The following is a 23,524-nucleotide window of genomic DNA, read 5'->3' as shown; positions in this document are numbered from 1 at the left end:
GACCGAGACTGAGAAACAGCTCTGGTTTTTTGGTTTTTGCTTGGTTTTTGTGGATGACTTCTTTTCCTACCCAACCCACCAGCCGCAGCCGAACAACCCGTACCCATACATGCTCCCAGAGCCGTCATATGACTCATATCATAGTGGATCAGTGGGTAGTACTTCTTCACAGTTTGGTGACCTATATCCTAGGATAGGTTACCTTCAGCATGTTGATGATGCAGTTTACATGGCCAGTGTGGATGACTACACTCGCTTCTTCTCCCAGACTATGATGTGGCATGCATTTGTCCTACAGTTGGCGAGCAATACACGTCGACTCCAGCGGACCATGAGTGGGGTTGATCCTGGATGGCGGAGTAGTTATTATTAGCAAATTTTTAAACATTTGAGATGAATGATGACTACTTGACTTGTAGGGGACAATTGGGGATATTGTGATTTTGAATTTTTGATATCATCTTCTTAAATCTTAACTCTTAAGTTGTTATTTGTTAACTTGTTATTGACTTGATGTGTTATGTACTTAATATTATGATTTATGACTTAACTTATGAGTCATTATGTTTCCAATTTAGTTCCAAGTCAATTTACTTATTTAATATACAATGTGTATGTGTAAATGTGTAATTAACTAAGTTATACATAAGGGTTCAACCGTACGTTGCCAATCAATGGTGCACATCCAAAACACCATTTTGGGTGATTATTTTTGCAATTTGAACATTTAAATGTGTTTATATAACCTAAAATAGGGTTTCCATGAAGTTTCAGGCCTTAACTTGGCCTAAAACCCACCGAAATGACCTACCGAAACATACCAGAAAAAATACAATATTTCGACCGAAATATCCGAAATTTCGAATATTTCGGATATTTCGGTCAGCCAGAAATATCGAAACGAAACGAGTTCTCGAAGAATGGTATCATATCGGAGAGACGCAAGAAACACATGCCAACAACAACAACAACAACTCAGCTATAATATTTAAAATATAAAATGTATAAAAAAAGAGAGCAAAATATGACGCGATAATTGTATTCAATTGATTATGTATAAAGGATGGGGTTTCATACATGTACTAATACCATAAGAGCCGTGGGCTGGTTCAAACTCAGAGTTGGAAGTGATCTCAGGTAAAGGTGCAACAAAGATGATGTTGTGCACAGACCAAACATATGTGCAATACTGCCTTCAATTTAAATACTGATTGTATTGCTACCAAGTTTTAAAATATTCATAATTTTTTTCATAATTTTATTTTCTAAAAAAAATAGAAAAAAATAAAATCAGAAAAATGATATATTTCATGCATTACATGTAATTCGCAAGCAACATTGGACCCATTTGATTCAATGTATCCCGAAAATAGGTTTTTCTGGAGGTTTTATGGTAAGTATCGATATATTGATTAGTATCTAACCGTGTTGGTTAGTATCGAGCCGTATCGGTAAGTATTGACCGATACAATATAATACATTTTTTATAATAATAAGTACTGTATCGGCAAATACCAAGCCGTATCGGTAAGTATTGACCGATACGGTACAAATGCAAATTTTTTTTTAATTATAAGTATTGTGTACCAATATGTTATGTATTGGTGAGTATCGGACAATACAGTAAGATAATTAAATCCTTGGGGAGGGTTTGCTCAGGGTGCAGTTTTGCACCAATTTGGGGGGGGGGGTTACGAATCATCCAATAGCAGTGGTCATTTATGATGGGAGAGGGTGTGGGGGTCCACGGGTGGGATGTGAGAGGGTGTGCGCAGGAATCTGCACCCTGGCATCGTGCGGTTCCTTCTCCCTTAAATCCTTGAACTTATCTGATCCTTGAGTCTAATCTTTGAACCTTGATCCTTGCTGGTGGTGGCATAAGCAAAGAGTTTTTAGTGCACATTGAAGATTAAAAAAGCAAAGGGAAGCTAAATGGACATGTATTGAAATGCTAGAATAAAAATGAATAGAACACATGTTTTGATAGAAGAAATGTCCATATAGACAATGGAGTGGAACAGTAGAGCAGGATTCTTGTAGTTTTTGATGTAGCTTAGGAAGTTAATCCAAGTGGACTAGTATCAATCACACCAGAGATTTCTCTAAAATCCTGTTTGTTTCCAAGTGACAGCCACACAAGAGGAAAGTTTTCAGGTAAGTTATATAAATTTATTTTTTAAACACTGATTTAGCTGTCTTTGTTTGGCATGGTTTTTACCTGGGAACAGATGGCACCAAAACTGGAATCTCTAAAAGAAAGAATCAAGAATTGGAACCAGGAAAGTCTCGGAGATGTGGGTCTTGGAAAGATGGAATGGTCTCTGTAATGGTCAGGTTGCCACCTGATAGTACCAATGTCCTGGAAGCATCCGAACCGTTTTAGGGGGTGGTTGAGCAACGGAAAGGATAAAATGTTAATAATTCAAACAAGAGAGATTTTGGTGACTCGACCAAATCAGATTCAAAGGGCATGAGAGTTTAGTCGGAGATATATGAGGACCTGTCCAACTTTGTAGTGACAGAGAGATGTCTCTCCGCAGTTAGGTGTTGCAACTGATTAGAAATTAATTCTGGTCAAATTCAGGCTAGTGTAATTAAAAGGGTGCACCCAATGCACGAGGCTCCCGCCACTGCGGGGTTTGGGGAGGGTGGACCTTGGTGCAATGGTAAGGTTGCTCCGTTGAGACCAAAATCTCTCTTATTTGAATTATTAACATTTTATCCTTTCCGTTGCCAACCACCCCCTGAAACGGTTTGGATGCTTCCAGGACATTGGTACCATCAGGTGGCAACCTGACCATTACAGAGACCATTCCATCTTTCCAAGACCCACATCATCGAGACTTTCCTGGGATGTTAAGTCGGATAGCTATGAGGACCAGTCCAACTTTGTAGTGACAGAGAGATTTCTCTCTGCAGTTAGGTGTTGCAAATGATTAGAAATTTATTCTGGTCAAATTCAGGCTAGTGTAATTAAAAGGGCATACCCAATGCACGAGGCTCTCTCTACTGCAGTGTTTGGGGAGGGTGGACCTTGGTGCAATGGTAAGGCTGCTCCCTTGTGACCAAGTGATCACTGGCATGGTACTAAATCTCGTTTCGTTTCAGTGTTTCGGTCTGACCGAAATTTCTGAGATACCGAAATTTCGTCGAAATCTCGGTTGAAATATGGTATTTTTCTGTGGGTGTAAAATGCCAAAAATGTCCGAGATTTCCGAAATTTTCGAAACGAGATGACCGAAATTACCAAGATTTCCGAAATTTCCGAAACGAGATGACCGAAATTTCCGCAATATTCAAAATATTGCATTTTTTCATATCGGACTTGCGTTTTGTTTCGGACAGGTCGAGATACTCAAAATATTCGATATCTTGACCGAAATTTCGCGAGTTTTAGTACTATGGTCACTGGTTATTGCACAACTGACATTTGAGTCTAAAAACAGTTCACTCAACTCAACTGGATTTATTTATAGGTTCAGTTGCAGATTTTGATGTAAAGACACTAAGAGATATGGTTTAATGGAAAATTTTACAACAACAACAACAACCACAACAAACTCAGCCTTATCCCAACTTAATGGGGTCGACTACATGGATCCAAACAAAACAAACTCTGTCTTCTCTTATTTCAAACGGCTAGTGGTCTCCCCCTTCCCCCTTTCCCTTGTGCCTCTCTCCCCCCTCCTCCTCCTTATCAGACAAGATCATTTGGACTCTTTAGCTGCAGTTCCGCTTGGGATTTTGTTAGCCCCCCCATCCTATGGCATAAACTTGTTTGGTTCAAAGGTCACATACCCCGCCACAACCTCAATGTTTGGAGAACCCTGAACAATTGCCTGCCCCGCCTAGGCCTTCCTCCTTCACGGACCTAATCTTGTCTCCCTTGCCTGTATCCTTTACTGGAATGGTATTGAGGATGTCAACCATCTCTTTTTTTTGGTTGCCCTTTTACCTCCACCATCTGGGAAAAAGCCCTTCTTTCCATCTGGCCCCGTAGTAGAAGACCTTTATCCTTCGTCTGAGAGTGGCTTTGGTTGGATATGACATTTTCAGGCAATTCCATCTGTGATTCAGCAGGTAAACTTCTGTTCAGGGCGGTTATCTCTCATATTTGGATGGAGAGAAATCTTAGAAGATGGACCTCCAATTCTCGTTCTTTCGACAAAATTTGAAAAGCCATATTCTTTGATGTCAGCTCCAAGCTTCACTTGCTTTGCCATGGTTCTCTTGTGGAGTCCCCTAGGAACAGGCACATTGCTACTTTTTGGAGCCTTGATGTTTCTTTTCAGCCTCCTAGCGCGCCCCTTCAGGGCTTGTAGGGCTGGAGTCTTTGTATAGTTTCTCCCCCTCTCCCTTTCCCTGCGTATTCTCCCCCTCCCCTTTCTCTTCCCCTGTTTTGGTAATATATTCTTATTCACCCCAAAAAAAAAAAAAAAAAGAGGGATAGGAAATGAGCTGAGAAATGAAAAATGGGAAACGACAAATGAAAAATGGAAAATAAAAAGAAAATAAAAGATGTAAGATGAAAGTAAGAGGAAAGAGGCACAGCCCAGCAAGTTGGGTGAATCTCAGCTAAATGGGATTTGCTGACTGCTACATAGAACAACTAAAGAGATCTACTGCAATCAGATAAAGTTGAAGAACATTATTGGTGACATGGCGACACTAGAAAGCAAGTGCAGTAACAGAATAGCCGCAACATGATACCAATTAACCATCTATCAAAAAGCAAAAAAACGAAGACGAGAAGGGTACCACTTCGCATGCTGTGACACTTGGATTTTCCACACAAAGTCCCCTGCGTCCCACAACTTTCTGAAACCAATTTTCTATCACAATAGGCCAGGATGTGATTTACAATGCCTAGCAGCAGTTATATCTACAGAAAGTGAATCCTACCTCTGATAGAAATTTAAATCAGAATTGATTTCCCATCTTAGTGACTAGACTAGGTCTTGACTAGTGCTAACATGACTGTAACTTCTTTAAGTAATGAAGTCATTAGAGTAACATGACTTTAACTTCTTTAAGTAATGAAGGCATTAGAGAAATAGGAAATTAATAATAAAAATCTGTAATCTATATGACTGCAAAGATGAGAATGAGAATGAGAATGGGAATGTGTATATGCCAAGTGAGTAGATAGCCCCTATATAAGACTGACAATCCTGGAGATTATATTTTACCAAAAATCTTGACTATCCGACTTGCTAAAGCAAATACTCATGCATTTGCCTTAAGAGAAGCAATTCAAAAAGCTGACTGTTGCAATGGTTTACAACCAAAGCTATCATAGCAATAAGAATGCTCGAAGTGACTGTTACCTCCTCCCTTCTCTCTTTATAATTGGTCAATGCATATTGCCTCTCTCATTCTCAAAAGTAAAAGAAATAAGGTTTTGGACTTTATTTTCAGAAAGAAATTATTATTTTATAATTTATCAACATCCAAAGAGATTTAAGTCAAAGAGATTTTAAGTTAAAATCTCATCATTAAATCTTGTAGTCGAAACTGTTTGACTCTGATGGCAAACCATGGTTGAACTGGCGAGTGGGGGGTCCAACACCTGGACCCTTTTATGGGTCAGTGGAATTGCTAGGTTTCAGAAGCTTGTGATTTAGTTTTTGATGAAGCTAGTAGGGGAAAACAATTTTTAATAGTTGGTACCCAACAAAAAAAGCTTATTTAGTTTTGGGATCATTATTGATGTGAATGTGGGGTTGTTTCTAATGCCTGATATGGATTTGGCTGCTTGAGTTTTCATATATTTTGACATTTCTAGTTGGTTGTTTTTTGGCCTTCTTTTCTAGCATTAAGCACCATGGAAAACCAGGATGGACATTTCAATTTTTTTGTTTGTTTGTTTTATATCTTAATGTTGACAATATGTAATGGTACTTACATTTTATATTCATTTGATGGTCTCAATGTATCTATTTTCTTGTCCCTTTCCTGTGCTGCTGCATTTGTTTGGTGTATGATTTTGTTGTTTACTTAATGCAGCCGAAAAGTGATGATCTCTATGTTAAAAGGGATGACCTTTCAAGGGCGTTAATGGTATGTATGACGAACGATATGACCTATTTAGTTATTTAATGCAAGGTTTCAATGTCCTTGTCTGACAAATAAATGCTACATGTTTGTGTGTATATACTATATAATGCATATATGTGTGTGTGTGGCATGTGCACATGTGCATGTGTTTGCTATTTACCTGTGTATATATCCTAGGCTTCTCCTTTTGTCTTTACTATTGAATGCTTCTTGTCTTAATTGTTATGAACAACTTGTCATATTTTAATACGAGAACTGCTGGAAAAGATATTAATGATGGAATTTACATTTGACATTTGTTGATTTTATGGTAGTGGGCTTGCATAAAGGCCACGTAATATGGGTTACATGTTTTCATGCCCTGTTAGCTATTTGATTTGGAACATTTAAAGTGTTGGAATGAGCTTTGTGATATACCTATTGCTAGTTTGCTACCCAAAATTGGCTTCCTTTTGCTTCTTGGGAGGCTCTGACAATATCCTTAAATAATTTCCGAAACTTATACACCCTTGCTTCTGTCATTTATTTGATAGTAGGTCCATATAGGACTAACAAGTAATATCCTAGATGGATTTGAAAGTGTGGAGCTGATTCTTACATCTGTATTTTGTTTATACTTATTAATTTTCTGATCAGGTTAAAAACCTTGGACCCATACCTTAATGATTAGGGTTGGGTGTTTCAATACTTTTGTTGTCAGGCATAGTTATCAGTTATCACGATGGGAAGGGTACCTAAGGTGGTGGCCAGGCGCCTGGGCAACCTAGCCGTGTGTATACAAAGGGGGGGGGTTACATGTAAAATATGGAACTTTTATCTTTTAAGATTGTTGAATTCTGTGAATACTGGCTTAGTCAGTGTGACTACAGCCATTCTTTATTTATAATATGATAGGGAACATTCTGGAATAGGTACAAGGACATTATTACCCCTAGGACAATTTTACCCTTGATCCCATATTACAACACTCCCCTTCAAGTTGGTGCATACATGTCAAACATGCCCAACTTGCTAATTACAGAACAAAACAGCTCACTACTAATTCCTTTGGTGAGAATATCGGCCAGCTGCTCATAAGACTTGATAAATGGAATACAAATTACTCCTTGTTCCAATTTTTCCTTGATAAAATGCCGATCAATCTCAACATGTTTGGTACGGTCATGTTGGACCGGGTTATGGGCAATACTGATTGCTGACATACTCTCACAGTAGAGTTGCATAGGAAGATCAGGACCTAGACCCAAATCTTGAAGAAGACCCTTGAGCCAGAGAAGTTCACATATACCTTGTGCCTAGCTCTAAACTCAGCTTCAGCACTGGTTGGAGTCGCCACTGCTTGTTTCTTGCTTCTCCACGTACTTAAATTTCCTCCAACAAATGTGCAATATCCGGATGTTGACTTTCTATCATTAGGGCTACTTGCCCAATCTGCATCAGTGTAGACCTCTATTCGGAGATGACTATGTAGAGAATACGAGACTCCTTTTCCAAGGGATGACTTTAGGTACCACAGTATTCAATATGCTGCCTCCAAGTGAGAGGAGTAAAGGTCATGCATGAATTGTCTCATGACACTCACAGCAAATGCTATATTTGGTCGGGTATGGGAGAGATATATCAAGCGACCAACTATCTCTGATAACTACCCTTATCCACAGAGTCACCTTCCTTGCCCTTCAAGTGTGTATTGGGCTCAAGAGGAGAATCTGCTGGTTTACAACCAAGCATCCCTATATCACTCAATAGGTCAAGAGTATATTTTCTCGAAGAAAGAGATCTGCCCTTGGCTGAATAGGCAACTTCAATCCCCAAGAAATACCGTAACCTTCCCAAATCTTTGACTTCAAATTTGGTGCCCAGATAAGTCTTCAACTTTTGAATTTCTTGTGCATCACTACCCGTGATCACTATGTCATCTACATAAACGATCAAAATTGTGACATGCTGTCCCCCCCTTTTAACAAACAACGTTTGATCAACATTGCTTTGTTTATAGCCATTTGCAACCATGGCTTTATGGAAGTGACCAAACCAAGCCCTTGGTGACTGCGTTAGGCCATATAAGGCTTTCTTCAACTAGCATATTATGGAATTCCGTGAATACTGGCTTGATCAAAGTGATCACAGCCCAGCCTTTATTTATAATATTGAAATCGTATGATAAGAATACAACTAAGCAATGTGGGACTAAACTAAGACCCATATTACAACACTCCCCCTCAAGTTGGCGCATACATAACAAACATGCCCAACTTGCTAGTTATAGGAAAAAATAACTTAGGACTGATTCCTTTGGTGAGGATATCAGCTAGTTGATCACTAGACTGAATAAATGGGATACAGATTAGCCCTTGTTCCAACTTTTCTTTGATAAAATGCCTGTCAATCTCAACATGTTTGGTACGATCATGTTGAACCGGATTGTGTGCAATGCTGATTGCGGACTTGCTATCATAGTAGAGTCGCATAAGAAGATCAGTAACCATCCCCAAATCTTGAAGAAGCCCCTTGAGCCAAAGGAGTTCACAAATACCCTGGGCCATAGCTCTGAACTCAGCTTCAGCACTAGATCGAGCTACAATAGCTAGCTTTTTGCTTCTCTAAGTAGTTAGGTTTCCTCCAACAAATGTGCAATACCCGGATGTGGATTTCCTATCATCAAGACTGCCAGCCCAATCTGCATCAATGGATGCTTCTATCCAGAGGTGGCTATGAGGAGAGAACAAGATTCCTTTTCCAGGAGATGATTTAAGGTAACGGAGAATTCTATACACTGCTTCCAAGTGAGAAGAGTGAGGATCATGCATGTATTGACTGACAAGGCTTACAACAAATGTGATATCTGGCCGAGTATGTGAGAAGTAGATCAATCGGCCAACTAACCTCTAATAACTGCCCTTGTCCACCGGGTCACCGTCCTTACTCTTCAAATGTGTGTTGGGCTAAGGGGGGTATCTGCTGGTTTACCCAAGCATCCCTGTCTCTTGTAACAAATCTAAGGTATATTTCCTTTGAGAGAGAGATATGCCCTTAGCTGAATAGGCAACCTCAATCCCTAAGAAATACCTTAATCGACCCAATTTATTGATTTCAAACTCGGTGCCCAAATAAGCCTTCAACTTCTGTATTTCTTGTGCATCACTGCCTGTGATCACTATATCATCAACATAGACAATCAGCATTGTCACTTGCTGTCCTACCTTCTTCACAAACAACGTATGATCAGCATTGCTTTGCTTGTACCCATAAGCAATCATAGCCTTATGGAACTGGCCAAACCAAGCCCTAGGTGACTGTTTCAGACCATACAGGGCCTTCTTCAGTTTACATACCTTTCCCTGAGTTTTTGAAGAGGTAAAACCAGGAGGTATCTCCATGTACACATCTTCTTCCAGATCTCCATGCAAGAAGGCATTCTTCACATCAAGTTGCTGGAGTTCCCATCCTCGATTCACAACACAAGAGATAATAACCCGTACAATATTCATCTTTGCTACAGGAGCAAAGGTCTCTTGGTAGTCAATACCTTGGGTTTGAGTAAACCCTTTGGCAACAAGCCTCGCCTTGTATCTCTCCACAGAGCCATCAGCCTTGTGCTTTGCTACAAAGACCCATTTGCAACCAACAGGTCTTTTTTTAGGTGGAGGACTCACTAAATCCTAGGTCTGATTTTTTTCAAGGGCATGCTTCTCTTCATTCATTGCATCCTTCCATTTCTGTTCGGCTATAGCCTCCTGCCAATTGTTAGGGACGGAAACAGAGGATAAAGAAGCTATGAAGGCATGGAAAGCAGGAGTTAGTGAGTTATATGACACAAAGTTGGAAATAGGGTGCAATGTACAACTTCTCTTTGATTTCCGAACAGCAATGGGTAAATCAAGACTGGGATCAATAGGGGGCTTACCAGAAATCTGACTAGGAGCAAGACTTGGAGCAGGAGCAGATGCCGATTGAGTAGGATCAGTGGTGGTGGTCTCTTTGCATAGAGGGCCGTCCAGAGGAAAATCAGTTCCCCGAGTCTACACAATTTTTTCTTGTTGTAGCTGTCCCACTTCCTGTTCTTGACTAGTAATCCCTTCTTTGAATTCAACAGAGGTATCCTCTATAGTAGGTATTTCAATGTCTAGAGGAGCAATCAGCGGGACCTCTTCACCACTTATAATCTCCCCTTGCAGAGGTTCCGGCTGTTTAAAGTAAGCCTCAGACTCCCGGAACACTACATCCATAGTGACAAACACTTTCCGGGTAGGAGGATGATAGCATTTATATCATTTCTGGGTAGCAGAATAACCAAGAAATATGCATCGCAGTCCCTTGGGATCAAATTTTCCGTGTACATGATGATTCCTGGCAAACACGACACGACCAAAGACTTTGGGAGACACAACAAAGGTTGATTTCCCACAGAGCACATCCAAGGGGCAGCGACCATCCAAAACACGGGAGGAAAGTCGATTGATAAGATATGTAGCTGTAAGAACGGCATCGCCCCAAAAGCGAGGAGGAACAGCCATAGTGAACATAAGAGAATGAGCAACCTGCAGAAGATGGTGGTTCTTGCGTTCAGCCACCCCAATTTGAGCGGGAGTGTCAACACAAGAGGTTTGGTGAATAATCCCATGGCTGTCCAAATAAGACCAAAAGGCATCGTCCATATACTCCTTTCCATTATCGGACCTGAGAATCTTGACCTTGGCATCGAACTGTGTCTCGACCATCTTATGAAATAAAGTGAAATAGGTAAAGACGTCACTCTTACCATGCATCAAATATACCTAAATCCTCCGACTGAAACAATCAATGAAAGTGACAAACCATCGAAATCCAGAGCTAGACACACAACGGGCAGGGCCCCATACATTAGAATGTATCAAACCAAAAGGATGCTAGCTTCTATTGTCAGAAATTGGAAAAATGCTTTGAGTTTGCTTTGCCAAAGTGCAAGCATCACAAGAAAAATTATGTTTATTACATCTCTTCACCAAACTAGGAAATAAAGCGGACAAAACACTAAACGGTGGATGGCCCAAACGACGATGCCAATTATTTAATTCAAAGAGTGCAGAATCAAAATCAGAAGATGCAGGCTGAGATGTCAAAGCTGCCCGGGAACCGTCAAGCACGTACAGACCACCAACCACCTTACCACATGCAATCGTACTGCCCGTTTCCATGTCCTGAAATAAACAATGGGTTGGAAAAAATGTTATTTTGTAGTTTAAATCCTTAGTTATGCTACTAACGGAAAACAAATTAGTAGTAAACTTCGGAACATGTAACACAGATGAAAGGGTAAGAGATGAAGAACACTGCACGGATCCCTTTCTTGAGATAGGAGAAAGAGACCCATCAGCAACTCGAACCTTACTATGACCAGATAAAGGAAAATAAGTGGAATAAAAAGGGGAAGAACCGGTCATATGGTCGGTTGCTCTTGAGTCAATTACCCAAGAATCGGGCATGACCGAGGTGCAATTCCCACCAAATGAATTACCTGTGGAAGAAGGTGTATTGGGATTAGTAGGCAGAGATAGAGCTGAGGCAGCCATAGAAGGAGATACAGATGTCGAAGAAGACGAGTCCAAACGAGTCACCATATCCCACAAATTTTGCAAATCCTCCATAACCTGTGACAGAGAATGATCAGGCTGATCCTCAGCAGGTGCCTGATGAGCACGGGTATTATTGGACTGATTGGAATCACCCCTACCACGGCCGTGAGTGTCTGCAGGGCAACCATGAAGTTTCCAACAGCAGTCCTTCATATGCCATTCCTTCCCACAGTAATCGCATTTAATGGGAGGGCGATCACCAGATGACCGATCAGTGCTAGTAGAACGGGAAGAGGCCCCATGGGCATACTGTGACCCAGAAATAAGAGCTGATCTCTCCTGAGTAATTGGGTGAACCATGGCTGTTCGTCGACTGTCCTCAGCCGAAAGGATCGCATAGGCCTGTTCAAGAGTAGGGAGAGGTTCCTGATTCAAAATATTTGACCGGATTATGATCAAACTCAATATTCAGCCCTGCCAAGAAATCAAAGACGCGTAAACCATCTTCCCACTTGCGGTTGGCTGTGGCATCAACATCGGTGGTGGCAGTGAAGGTGCCCAGAAAATCCAACTGTTGCCACATCGTACACATGGTATTGTAATACTGAGAAAGTGTTAACTCCATCTGTTTGGTAGAATGAATTTTTTGACGGAGTTCATAGCATTAGGCAGCATTCCCAACTTGAGAATAAGTATCTTTGACTGTCTTCCATATTTTCGCAGCCGAGTCGAGAAGAAGGTGCCGCCCAGCAATGTCTTGGTCCATGGAATTAACCAGATATGACATGACCAAGAAATTAAAGTTCATCTAGCAATCCTGTGCAAAACCACTCTGTAGGCTTGACCGTGGCGCCCGTAATGTAGCCAGACAAGCCACGGGACCCAATCACAAATAAACAGGAATGATACCACATAAGATAATTGCTTCCATTCAACTTGATGGTGTTCACAAGAAACGGAATAAAATCACATTGCGACAAACCATCAGATCCAGAAGAAGCAGAGGTGATCTCCGAAGCGTCAGGCATGGTGGCTGGAAAAAATTGTAGAACTAAAAAAACAAGGCCTCCATAAATAATTAAATCATACGGAGGAAAAAAAGGACCCTTAGCGAGAGTCAACTCACCACCAAGGGTGGGAAAAAAAACAACGGCAAGGTGAGGGAGACCCTCTCGCGAGAAAGAAAGGAAGGCGAGAGGTGGGGGGGTTGGCAGTGGAGGCGGAAGAAGGGGGGTGGCCCTGGGAGGGCTGGCGGTAGTGGCGAAAGGAGTGGGAGGGCCTAGCGGGAGAAAAAAAGGGCCTGCGGAGGTGGTGGAGGTGGCGGAGGGCTGGCAGAGGTGGAGGAGGCAGGCCATGGTGGCTGGCCTTAGGGCAGAAACACGAAGGAGAAGAGAGAAAAAATAAAAAAGGAAAAAAATTTTAATTCCCATATCCCCGGAATATTTTTGGCTCTGATGCCATGTGGAATTCCATGAATACTGGCTTGATCAAAGTGATCACTGCCCAGCCTTTATTTATAATATTGAAATCATATGATAAGAATACAACTAAGCAATGTGGGACTAAACTAAGACCCATATTACAACACATACCTTTCCTTGAGTCTCTGGAGTAGCAAAACCAGGAGGTTTTTCCATGTAAACATCCTCTTCCAATTCTCCATGCAAAAAGGCATTCTTCACATCAAGTTGTTTGAGATCCCAACCTTGATTCACTGCACAAGAACTGATGACTCTCACCGTATTCATCTTTGCCACAGGAGCAAAGGTCTCTTGATAGTCGATTCCTTGGGTTTGGGTGAACCTTTTTGCAACTAATCTTGCTTTATATCTCTCTACTGAACCATCTGATTTGTGCTTTACAACAAAGGCCCATTTGCAGCCAGCGGGTTTCTTTCCTGGTGGAGGAATCACCAAATCCCAGGTTTGATTTTTCTCAAGGGCATGCATTTCTTCATTCATTGCGTCTTTCCACTTTGTTCGGCTATTCCTTCCTGCCAATTGTTAGGGATAGTAACAGAGGATAATGAAGACACAAAGGCATGAAATGAAGGAGTTAGAGAATTGTATGACACAAATTGGAAATTGGATGTTGTGTACAACTCCCCTTTGGTTTCCGAATAGTAATGGTTAAATCAAGACTAGGATCAGGAGGAAACTTACAGGGAGATGACTAGGAGTAGGACTTGGAGTAGGTACTTATTGTGTAGGAGCAGTGGTGGTGGTCTCTTTGTGCCAAGTTCCATGAGGAGGAAAATTCGTTCCACGAGAGTAAGTCTTCAATTCTTTCAATTCTCCAGACTCCCCCTAGACTGTTTGCTGCTCATTTTGTCCTAGTTCTTGTTCCTGACTTGTAATCCCATCCTCCAATTCAACAGAAACATCCTCTATAGTAGGCACATTAACATCCAGAGGAGCAATCAGCGGGACTTCTTTCATCACCTAGAATCTCCCCTTGGAGAGTTACCGACGGTGTAAAGTAGGCTTCAAATTCCCGAAAGACCATATCCATGGTTACAAACGATTTCCTTGTAGGAGGATGATAACATTTATACCCCTTCTGGGTAGCCGAGTAGCCGAGAAAAACACATCGAAGTCCTTTGGGGTCGTTCCCGTGAACATAGTGATTTCAGGCAAATACCACACAACCAAATACTTTGGGAGGCACAACAAACGTTGCGGATCCCAACAAAATTTCCAAAGGGCAGCGGTCTCCTAAGACTTTGGAAGGAAACCGATTTATAAGATACGTGGTTGTAAGTACTGCATCTCCACAGAAACGAGGAGGAACAGCCATAGCAAATATGAGAGAGTGAGCCACCTCCAACAAATGCCGGTTCTTTCATTCAACAACCCCATTTTGAGCAGGAGTGTCCACACAAGATGTCTGATGAATAATGCCATGGGAATCCAAATAGGAGTGAAAGGTACCATCCATATTTTCCTTGTCGTCGTCAGACCATAAAATCTTCACCTTGGCATCGAATTGGGTTTGGAACATCTTATGAAATAATGTGAAATCGATAAATACATCACTCTTACTATGCATCAAGTAAACCCAAGTAGTGCGACTGTAATAGTCAATAAAGGTGACAAACCACCGAAACCCAGAAGTAGAAACACATCGGGCAGATCCCCACACATCAAAATTTATCAAACTAAAGGGAGACATACTTATACTATCAAGAAAACAGGAACATTTCTAGTTTGTTTGGCCAAAGTGCAAGAATCACAAGAAAAATCATTCGGATCACATTGTTTCAATAAACTAGGAAAAATAACTGATAAAACACCCAATGGTGGATGGCCAAAACGGCGTTGCCAATTATTTAACTCAAGGAACGCTGAAGCAGAATCAGAAGACGAAGGCTGAGATGTCAAAGTTGCCGGTGAACTATCAAGCACGTACAGACCATCAACCACCTTACCACATGCAATCGTACAACCCGTTACCAAGTCCTGGAACAAACAATGGTTTGGAAAAAAATGTCACTTTGCAGTTTAAATCCCTTGTTAAGCTACTAATGGACAACAACTTAGTAGAAAACTTAGGAACATGTAACACAGAGTAAAGGCAAAGAGAAGAAGTGCACTGAACTGATCCCTTCCCCGAGATAGGAGAAAGAGACCCGTCAGCAACACAAACCTTATTATGACCAGATAAAGGAGAATATTTGAAAAAAAGAGAGGAAGAACCTATCATATGGTCGGTTACCCCAGAGTCAATGACCCAAGAATCAGGTATGACCGAGGTGCAGTTCCCACCAAATGGAATACCTGTGGAAGAATTGGTAGAATGATTGGAAGGCAGAGAAACAACTGAAGCAGCCAATGAAGAAGACGTGTCCAAGCAAGTCATCATGTCCCGGAGATTTTGTAGTTCAGCTACAACTTGTGAAAGAGATTGGTCAGTAGGCTGCTCTTTAGTTGATGCCTAATGAGCACGAGCATTGTTGGAACGATTGGATCCACCCTTCCCACGCCCATAGGTATCTGCAGGGCGACCATGAAGCTTCCAACAATGGTCCTTGGTGTGCTAGTCCTTCCCACAGTTATCACATTTAATAGGGGGCGATCACTAGTCATCTGATCACCACCAATAGCGTGGGAAGAATTCCCACAAGAAGTAGATTGAGAGGCAGAAAGGATTGAGAGGCAGAAAGGAGGGCTGGTCGTTCCTGAGTAATGGGAGTAACCATGGCTGTACGCCTACTGTCCTTAGTCGAAAGAATCGCATAGGCTTGCTTAAGAGTAGGTAGAGGATCACGATTCAGAATATTGGCCCTGATCTGATCATACTGAATAGTGAGACCAGCCAGAAAATCAAAGACCCTCAAACCATCTTCCCACTTCCGGAAAGCCGTAGCGTCAACATCACAGGTTGTAGTGAAGGTTCCTAAAAAATCCAATTGCTGCCACATAGTGCACATTTTATTATAATATTGAGAGAGGGACAACTCCAACTGCTTTGTCGAGTAGATCTTCTGACGGAGCTCATAACATTGGGCAGCATTCCCCACTTGAGAGTAGGTGTCCTGGGCTGTCTTCCAGATCTTGGCAGCCGTATCAAGGAGAAGGTAGCGCCCGACAATCTCTTGGTCCATGGAATTAACGAGACAGGACATGACCAAGAAATTAAAATTCATGCATCGATCTGGTGCAATACCAACATTGCTAGGCTTGTCAACAGTTACAGTGATGTAGCCAGACAGGCCACGGGAACCAATAGTGAACAAACAAGAACGAGACCACAATAGATAGTTGCTGCCATTTAATTTAATGGGGCTGGCTGAAAATGGAAGAAAATCACGTTTCGACATTCCATCGGGGCCAGAGGAAGCAGAAGTGTTCTCCGAGTTGTCAGGCATGGTGGCTGGTGTTTAAAATTTTTTTTTCTTAAGACCAGAAAAAAATCCTCTAACAATTTTTAATGCATAGGGAGGTTAATAAACAACCCTTGGTGGGAGACAACTCACCACCAAGGGTGGAATGAAGAAGGCGACAAAGGAGAAGAGTACTCCCGTGAGAGAGAAGAAGGGAGAGAGAGAGAGAGAGAGAGAGAGAGAGAGGAAAAAATTATTGCCCATATTCCCGGATGTTTTTTGGCTCTGATGCCAGCGTGACTACAAACCATTCTTTATTTATAATATGATAAGAAACATTCTGGAGTAGGTACAAGGATATTATTACCCTTAGGACAATTTTACCCTTGAACCCATATTACAACAAAGATTTTACTTTTAGGGGGGTTGGATGTAAAATATGAGACTATGATATTCGTAGAGGGGTTAGATGTAAAATATGGGACTTTAATCTTTTAAGATGTAATTTTTAGGTGGTTATATGTAAAATTAAAATCTTTTTTCTCTTATAAAAATTAGAAAATGTCTTTTTATCCCATTTTCATTATATTTACAACTGTACAGTTTCTTCTTCCTCTTTGACGCTGGAAGAGAGAAGGCAGCTGTGGTCATTGCACCAGATAGGTAAGTAGCAACACCAGAGTCCTCTACCATTCCTCTTTCTTTTTTCTTTCTTCTTCTTCTTCTTCCTACAAAGTCGGTGACGGTGATGGTGGCGGTTGCAGCGGTGGTTGTTGCAATGGGATCAGCAGTGCCGATTGCAGAGGGACTGATAGGTTCTTCTTCTTCTGTAACTCTGGTTAATGTTGTCCTAGATTGGTAGGAGACCAACTAGGAGCCAGTAAACCAGGATCTGTTATGAACAGGTAAATCGGCTAGGCTTAAATAGGTGTTTTAGGGTTAGGGTTTGATGTGTGGGTTATGTCAAGTTAAGGTAGGGGAGTCCAACAGTGAAGGTCTTGAGATGTTTTAATGGAGGGAAGTATGCTGATTTGAATTAACAGCAATTTAGGGTTAGGGTTTCGGGGTTTGGAAAAGAGGGGGGGGATCTAGGGCTTAGAATGGCAATTTGGGGCTAGTGTTTGGATCGATTATTCCTAGTGTAGGGAATGAAATTCGATTCAGGTATGGTATGTTTCTGATGGTTGGATTGGTTTGTGAAGAATTTGGGTAATGAGACGATCTCTAGAAATAGGTGAGATGTTGTGGTTTGAATGGGGAAATGGGAAAACAGCTTGGTTCGAGTATTCCAATTGGACAGGAGAATACTCGATCCAATTATGTGAAGGTGGTGTTAGCTGAATTGTTTGTTAAGAATTTTGGGAGATGGGATGGTTTCAAGAGATGGGTGGGAAAATTAGGGTTTTGGGGTGGTTTGGAGGGTTAGGAGAAGAATGGGTATTGATGGAATGATTCAAACTTATTGTTGTTACAAGGGCAGCTCAGTTGGTTAGAGGATCTTGAATAAATCTTGAATCTTGATCTTGAACTTGAAGGAGATCTTCAAAGAATTGAAACAAAGCTTCAAAGAACCACCCAGGCTTCACACTGCAAGGTGTTGATTGGATCAAACATTAATCCCACCAACAAGCCACCTGGGCTTCCTTCTGCAAGGTGTCAATCGGATCCCACACCGATCCTACCAGCATTGATCAAACACAGGACAAAAATTTCAATGGAGAAGAAGAGCAGCAAAAGCTTTTAATTACTATCAAAATTCGTGTCCAATACTTGCTCCCCTTACAACCTCATATAAAAGACTCAAAAATAGACTCCTACACTAAAAAAGAAAGGCCTAACCCAATCCTTAACCTATTAGGTAACTAAAACTGACTAGGAAACTGAAACAAGGAACTCGGAACTCGACAAGGTTTCGACCTTGGGAAAAACCGAGTTGACTCGAGATCTCGCAAGATCTCGGTCGAGTTGGTGTATTTTTCTTTTTTCAACTCGAAGGCTGGTTTCGGTGGGTTTTAGACCTAGTTTGGGTCTGAAACTTGGTACTCAGCCTATTTTAGGCCATTTAAACACAATGATACTATTAGATTTTGCAAAAACAAAGTCCAAATAGGAGTTTCACTTCGGACCCTAGATTGGTAGGTGACGACGTACTAAAATACCCTACTCTATACATAATTTAGTAATAGAAAACAATCAAAACGTTCAATTAATTTAAAACAACTTAAATAAGCATTAGAAATGTTAAAGTGTACAATACATCAATCTGTTTAACAAATAACAATGTTACATCTATCATCCCATAAAACGTGATTGAATCACGCATTCAGTCCCAACTTGTGCCACATAGTCTTCCCATGTCATAGTGCTGCTGTAATGTTGCACATAGTTTGCCACATCACTCATATAAGAGTTGTCATCAGCATATGCCAAGTCCCCTATCCTACGGTATAGAAGAGGCGGTTGCCATGAGGCGTGGGATCCACTGCTACTGTCATATTGAGGCATGTATGGGTGTGGTTGGTTTGGGACTGGGAATATGGGCCCAAAACCTGACCCAATGCTTTGATTATCAAACTCAACTGCTGAATGATGCCGGCAACAGCTTCTTCGACGAAATCCAGCTCAAAAACTAGTGAAAAACCAGTGGCAGGCTGGCAACAACTCATAGAACAGCCTCTCGGTCGAGATAGCTCAAAACAGGTCGAGATAACTCGAGATCTGGGTCGACCCGAGATCTCGACGAGATATTGCACTTTTTTGTTTCGTATGGGATCTCATCTCGACTTTGGGAAAAACCGAGATCTCACGAGATTTAGTTCCATGAACTGAAATAGATTCAAAACAGAGTCCTAATCCAGCCCTACTAAACACTTGAAAGAAAACTACTAAAATCACTTACATTGAACCATTGATTGAACTGGTTCAATTTATGAACAAAAACACCAAAATAAAACTAAGTATGGAACTAAAACAACTAATCCCGTATATCACCCTATTACCCATACTTTAGGTCCGTAAAAGTGACCTATTACAGTATAAATCATAGTTGTCATGGCGTCGCCATGGCGTCCTGGCGCTGGGGGAAAGGGCATATCGAGGTCTGCCATGGTATATGTATAAATATCGAGCGATATGGCTTCCATGGCGTCGCCATGGCGTTGCCGTGGACGCCATACCACAATCTATGGGTATGTCGACCGATATTTGAACATTTAATGTATAAAAGTCAGGTTTATATATATATATTTTTTAAAAACGATTAATAACTTAGATGCTTTTTCGTTAATGTGTATTGGAGGTGTAACTTGAAAAGTTACACCTACAATACACATTATCATAAAACTTAAAAATATTAAACATAATAACTTATACCCTAATGGGGGGAAATAGAAATCGCAAAAGGGAAAATCGAGAGGAGAGGGATCGTGACTCCTGCAACGGTAACTTCCTCGCTTCCTGCAACTCTCAAGTCTCGGCAGCCTTCGAACAAGTTCGAAGTTTGAACTTCTCCAGTTCTCCGGCAATCTCCAGGACTCCAACTCTCCAAGTAAGTAAATTTTTATTTTTTTTTTAATTTGGATCTTCTTCCTCCTCCTAGGCAGACCTCGTCTTCTTCTTCTTAACTTCTTCTTCTTCAGTTCTTCTCCTCCCAGCCTCCGGTAGTGATTACAGCCAGTAGTATCGTTTTTTTTTTATTTTTTCTCTTGCCTTGCTTCCTCCTCCCAGGCAGACCTCTTCTTCTTCTTCTTAACTTCTTCTTCTTCAGTTCTGCTCCTCCCAGCCTCCGGTAGTGATTACAGCCAGTAGTATCGTTTTTTTTTCAATTTTTTCTCTTGCCTTGCACAGCCGCATTTACACACACAGAGACAGGGAGAGAGTCGAGAGACAGAGGTGGGGGGGGATTTATTTCAGTTAGTAGTCCTCGACTCTTGGTTTTTTTTTTCTTTTTTCTTTTTTCTTCTTTGCTTGTACAGTCAGAGACAGGGACATAGTCGAGAGACAGAGGGGGGAGGGATTTATTCCAGTCAGTGCTGTAACCATAGTCCTCTCGGTTTTTTTTTTTTTTTCTTTTTTCTTCTTCTTGCCTTGCAACTAGCTTGCTTACTGTCGCAGACCTTGGGACTTCTTGCCTTGCATTTTTTTTTTCTTCTTCTTGCTCTGCACAGTGCACACATACACACAGTGTCACACACAGAGACAGGGAGAGAGTCGAGAGACAGAAGGGGGGAGGGATTTATTACAGCCGAACTATCTCTGTTTTTTGTTTTTTTTTTTCCTTTTTCTTGCCTTGCAGTTGCAGGGTTGCACAGTCACAGAGAAGGTGTTTGTTTTTTATTTTTTCTTCTTCTTACTTTGCACACAGGCACACAGCCACAGGCCCACACATACACAGTTACACTTACACACACACAGACAGGGAGAGAGTCGAGAGACAAGGGGGGGAGGGATTTAATAGTTATTACAGCCAGTAGTCCATCACTATTCACTATTCACTGATTTAATAGTTATTACACTTGCATGAATTAAACCATAGTATATTAGTAGTACACTTTCACTTTTATTTTTGGATGTTATAGGACATATATTATAGCATACTAAATGACATTAAAAATAGAGAAAATAAAAAATAAAACATGGTCGACATGCTCGCCATGGCAACGCCATGGAGGGTGACATGTCGATATATCGACGTGACACCCCTCCACCGACTTGGATCGCCGTGACGCCGTGACAACTATGGTGTAAATCCATGGGATCAAAGGCCCAACATGTATATAACCTAACCCTAGACTTGTTCTTAATAAAACAAGCCTATTTTGGTGATGAATCTGCATCACTGTTAGTTGTAGCTGCTGCGGCAATTGCGTCTCCTTTTTCTTCATTTTCCCCCTCTTTTTCCTCCATTTTCCCTTTCTTTTCTCTCCTGCCCCCTTTTCCCTTTTTCCGACAGATTTTGGGACACTAGGTGCTTAGACAATTTCATGGAAAACCACCTTGTCACCTTGGTCACGTTTGGTAACAGTCTGCAGAAGTATTTCCGGTGTTCTTTTGTTCTGCAGGAACACAAAAAGAACAGAAACAAGTTTGGTAAGTTCGGTTTGTTTTTATATTATCCCAAAGTGAACTGGACATCTGGAAAGCAAAAGTACAGAAACAGAGAAGCCAAAAAGAGAAAAAAATGCTTCTTTATTCCGGGAACAAAACACATGAAACAAATATCAACCTATTGGGGGATCCATCCCGATCCATCACAGATACTCTATCTTCTCTCTTTTTAAGTCTCCATCTCATCCCTCTCTGCCTTTCTGTCTCTCGTAAGACATACTCATATCAGTACTTAAATTTGTAAAAAATGAAAGCTTTTAACGTAACAGAAATGGATACATCATTAGGTCCCAAAATTATAATTTTGTAGCAAGGAAGTAGGTTTGGAATCCTCCAAAGTTCCATTCCTCTTCCCTTTTTCCTATTTCTTCTTCTTCACTTTAAAGTTCAAACTTTCTTCCTTCTCTCTCTGCGAACAAGTTGCAATGATCCCAACCTTCTCATCATTTCGGTTTCAGTTTTACAGATAAAATTCCATTGCCTTTTTCTTCTCCGATATTTTCTGTTCTTTGTGGGGTTTCCACCTCCTAGGGATAGCGACTGGATTTAGAGACCAAAGAGATAACCGTCTCCAATCCCATGCCAATGGTCTTGAAGGCTCAGTCTATTCTGCTGCCAGATCTCTAATGTCGCTTCCATCATGAGTAGTGTTTTTCATTATTTTTCTTTTTGGAGTTTGAGTTAACTTTTTAAAGTTTTTGTTCAGGATGCTTAAAAAAGAAGAAGATATTTTAGGTAGGATTTGTTTAATTTTTGTTTGAAGAAGCTCATTTGTAGTTTTAGTTAGTTATATTTATCGTAATCATGGGAGGGGGTACAGTGGGGAGCCGATTTGGGGTTTGTTGGTTTACAGTCTCATAATGCTTCTATTAAAGTGCATTTCAAACACGTTTCTGTTTCTTTTCTGATTCTAGAACATGTCTTACATATTAGATGCATTGAAAGCGAAGATAAGTATTAATAAGTGATGAGGAGATTAGAGAGAATGAAAAACTATTTGTCTAACTTATAAAATGAAAACAATACAAGTAATAGTGTTTTAGAAGGTTGTAATAACCCGCAAAAACCAAAAATTTAAATATATACGAAAAAATATGGTGTATGAAGTGATGAGGAGATTAGAGAGATGGAAAAACTATTGTCTAACTTATAAAATGAAAACAATACAAGTAATAGTGTTTTAGAAGGTTGTAATAACCAGCAAGAAACCAGAAATTTAAATATATACAAAAAAATATGGTGTATGAAGCATAATTGTCAAGGTGTCGCCTTGTTGGTGTCGCTTAGTTTTTTGATCCCCTTCTTGGGTCGCCTAGACGCCGTGACAACTATAACTATGAAGTAAAGAAAGCTTTAAAGAAGATGAAAATAGCTGTAATAACTAGAGGAATATAACTTATGAGCCATACTATGAAATAATAGGAGAGAATAATTGAAACCTGTCTGAGACAGGAAACTAATATTTCGGATAACCAATTTGCTTTTATGTCAGGAAGATCAGCCACTGAAGCTATTTATTTTCTTAGGAGATTCTTGGAAAGATTAGAAAATGTAAGAAGGATCTCCATTGGTCTTCGTTGACTTAGAAAAACTTATGATAGACTCCCTAGAGAGTTAATTTTGCAAATGTTGTTTCAAGCAATTATGTGGACATGGTTAAAGATATGTATAATGATGTAGTGACTAGTGTGAAAACTATTTGGTGGGGGGGGGGGTTGATGCCAGATAAGTCATCTAAATGGCTTATTTTATTGGAAATAAGCTTTGGGCTGGGTTATGTATGTGTTGGGCCTTTGACCCCATGTATTTTTATTGTAATGTGCACTTTAATGGGCTTAAAATATGGGTAGAAGGTAGGCATACGGGATTAGGCTTAGTTTTTTTTAGATGTTTAATATGCTTTGAATTCCCTCACCTTGCATGAGAAGGATTCATTGTATTAGTTTTCTTCTTATTTTTGTTGCTTAGATATAGGATTTGCTCT

General features: G+C 40.7%; 1 protein-coding gene and 1 long non-coding RNA gene across 8 annotated transcripts in view; one reads left to right on the top strand and one right to left on the bottom strand.

The window, feature by feature from the left end:
- Window positions 1-23,524, top strand: part of LOC122646264 (MMS19 nucleotide excision repair protein homolog) — a 102,078-nt gene that overhangs the window by 16,773 nt on the left and 61,781 nt on the right. For all 7 annotated transcript variants that reach the window (XR_006330582.1, XR_006330581.1, XM_043839786.1 and 4 more), the window contains one exon: window positions 6,007-6,060. Coding sequence is in view for 5 of the 7 variants with exons in the window: in XM_043839786.1 (XP_043695721.1) it covers window positions 6,007-6,060 (54 nt within the window). In the remaining 2 variants the exon portion in view is untranslated. The remainder of the gene's footprint in view (window positions 1-6,006; window positions 6,061-23,524) is intronic.
- Window positions 1,038-22,714, bottom strand: LOC122646266. Its single transcript, XR_006330583.1, has 3 exons — window positions 22,703-22,714; window positions 14,881-14,892; window positions 1,038-1,189 (listed from the first exon to the last, which is right to left on the bottom strand). It is a non-coding gene; the product is annotated as an uncharacterized LOC122646266 (long non-coding RNA).

Source organism: Telopea speciosissima, chromosome 11 (assembly GCF_018873765.1).
Source record: "Telopea speciosissima isolate NSW1024214 ecotype Mountain lineage chromosome 11, Tspe_v1, whole genome shotgun sequence".
Lineage (NCBI taxonomy): Eukaryota > Viridiplantae > Streptophyta > Magnoliopsida > Proteales > Proteaceae > Telopea > Telopea speciosissima.
The sequence above is the reverse complement of the archived record's forward strand: the minus strand, read 5'-3'. Positions and strand labels throughout refer to the sequence as shown.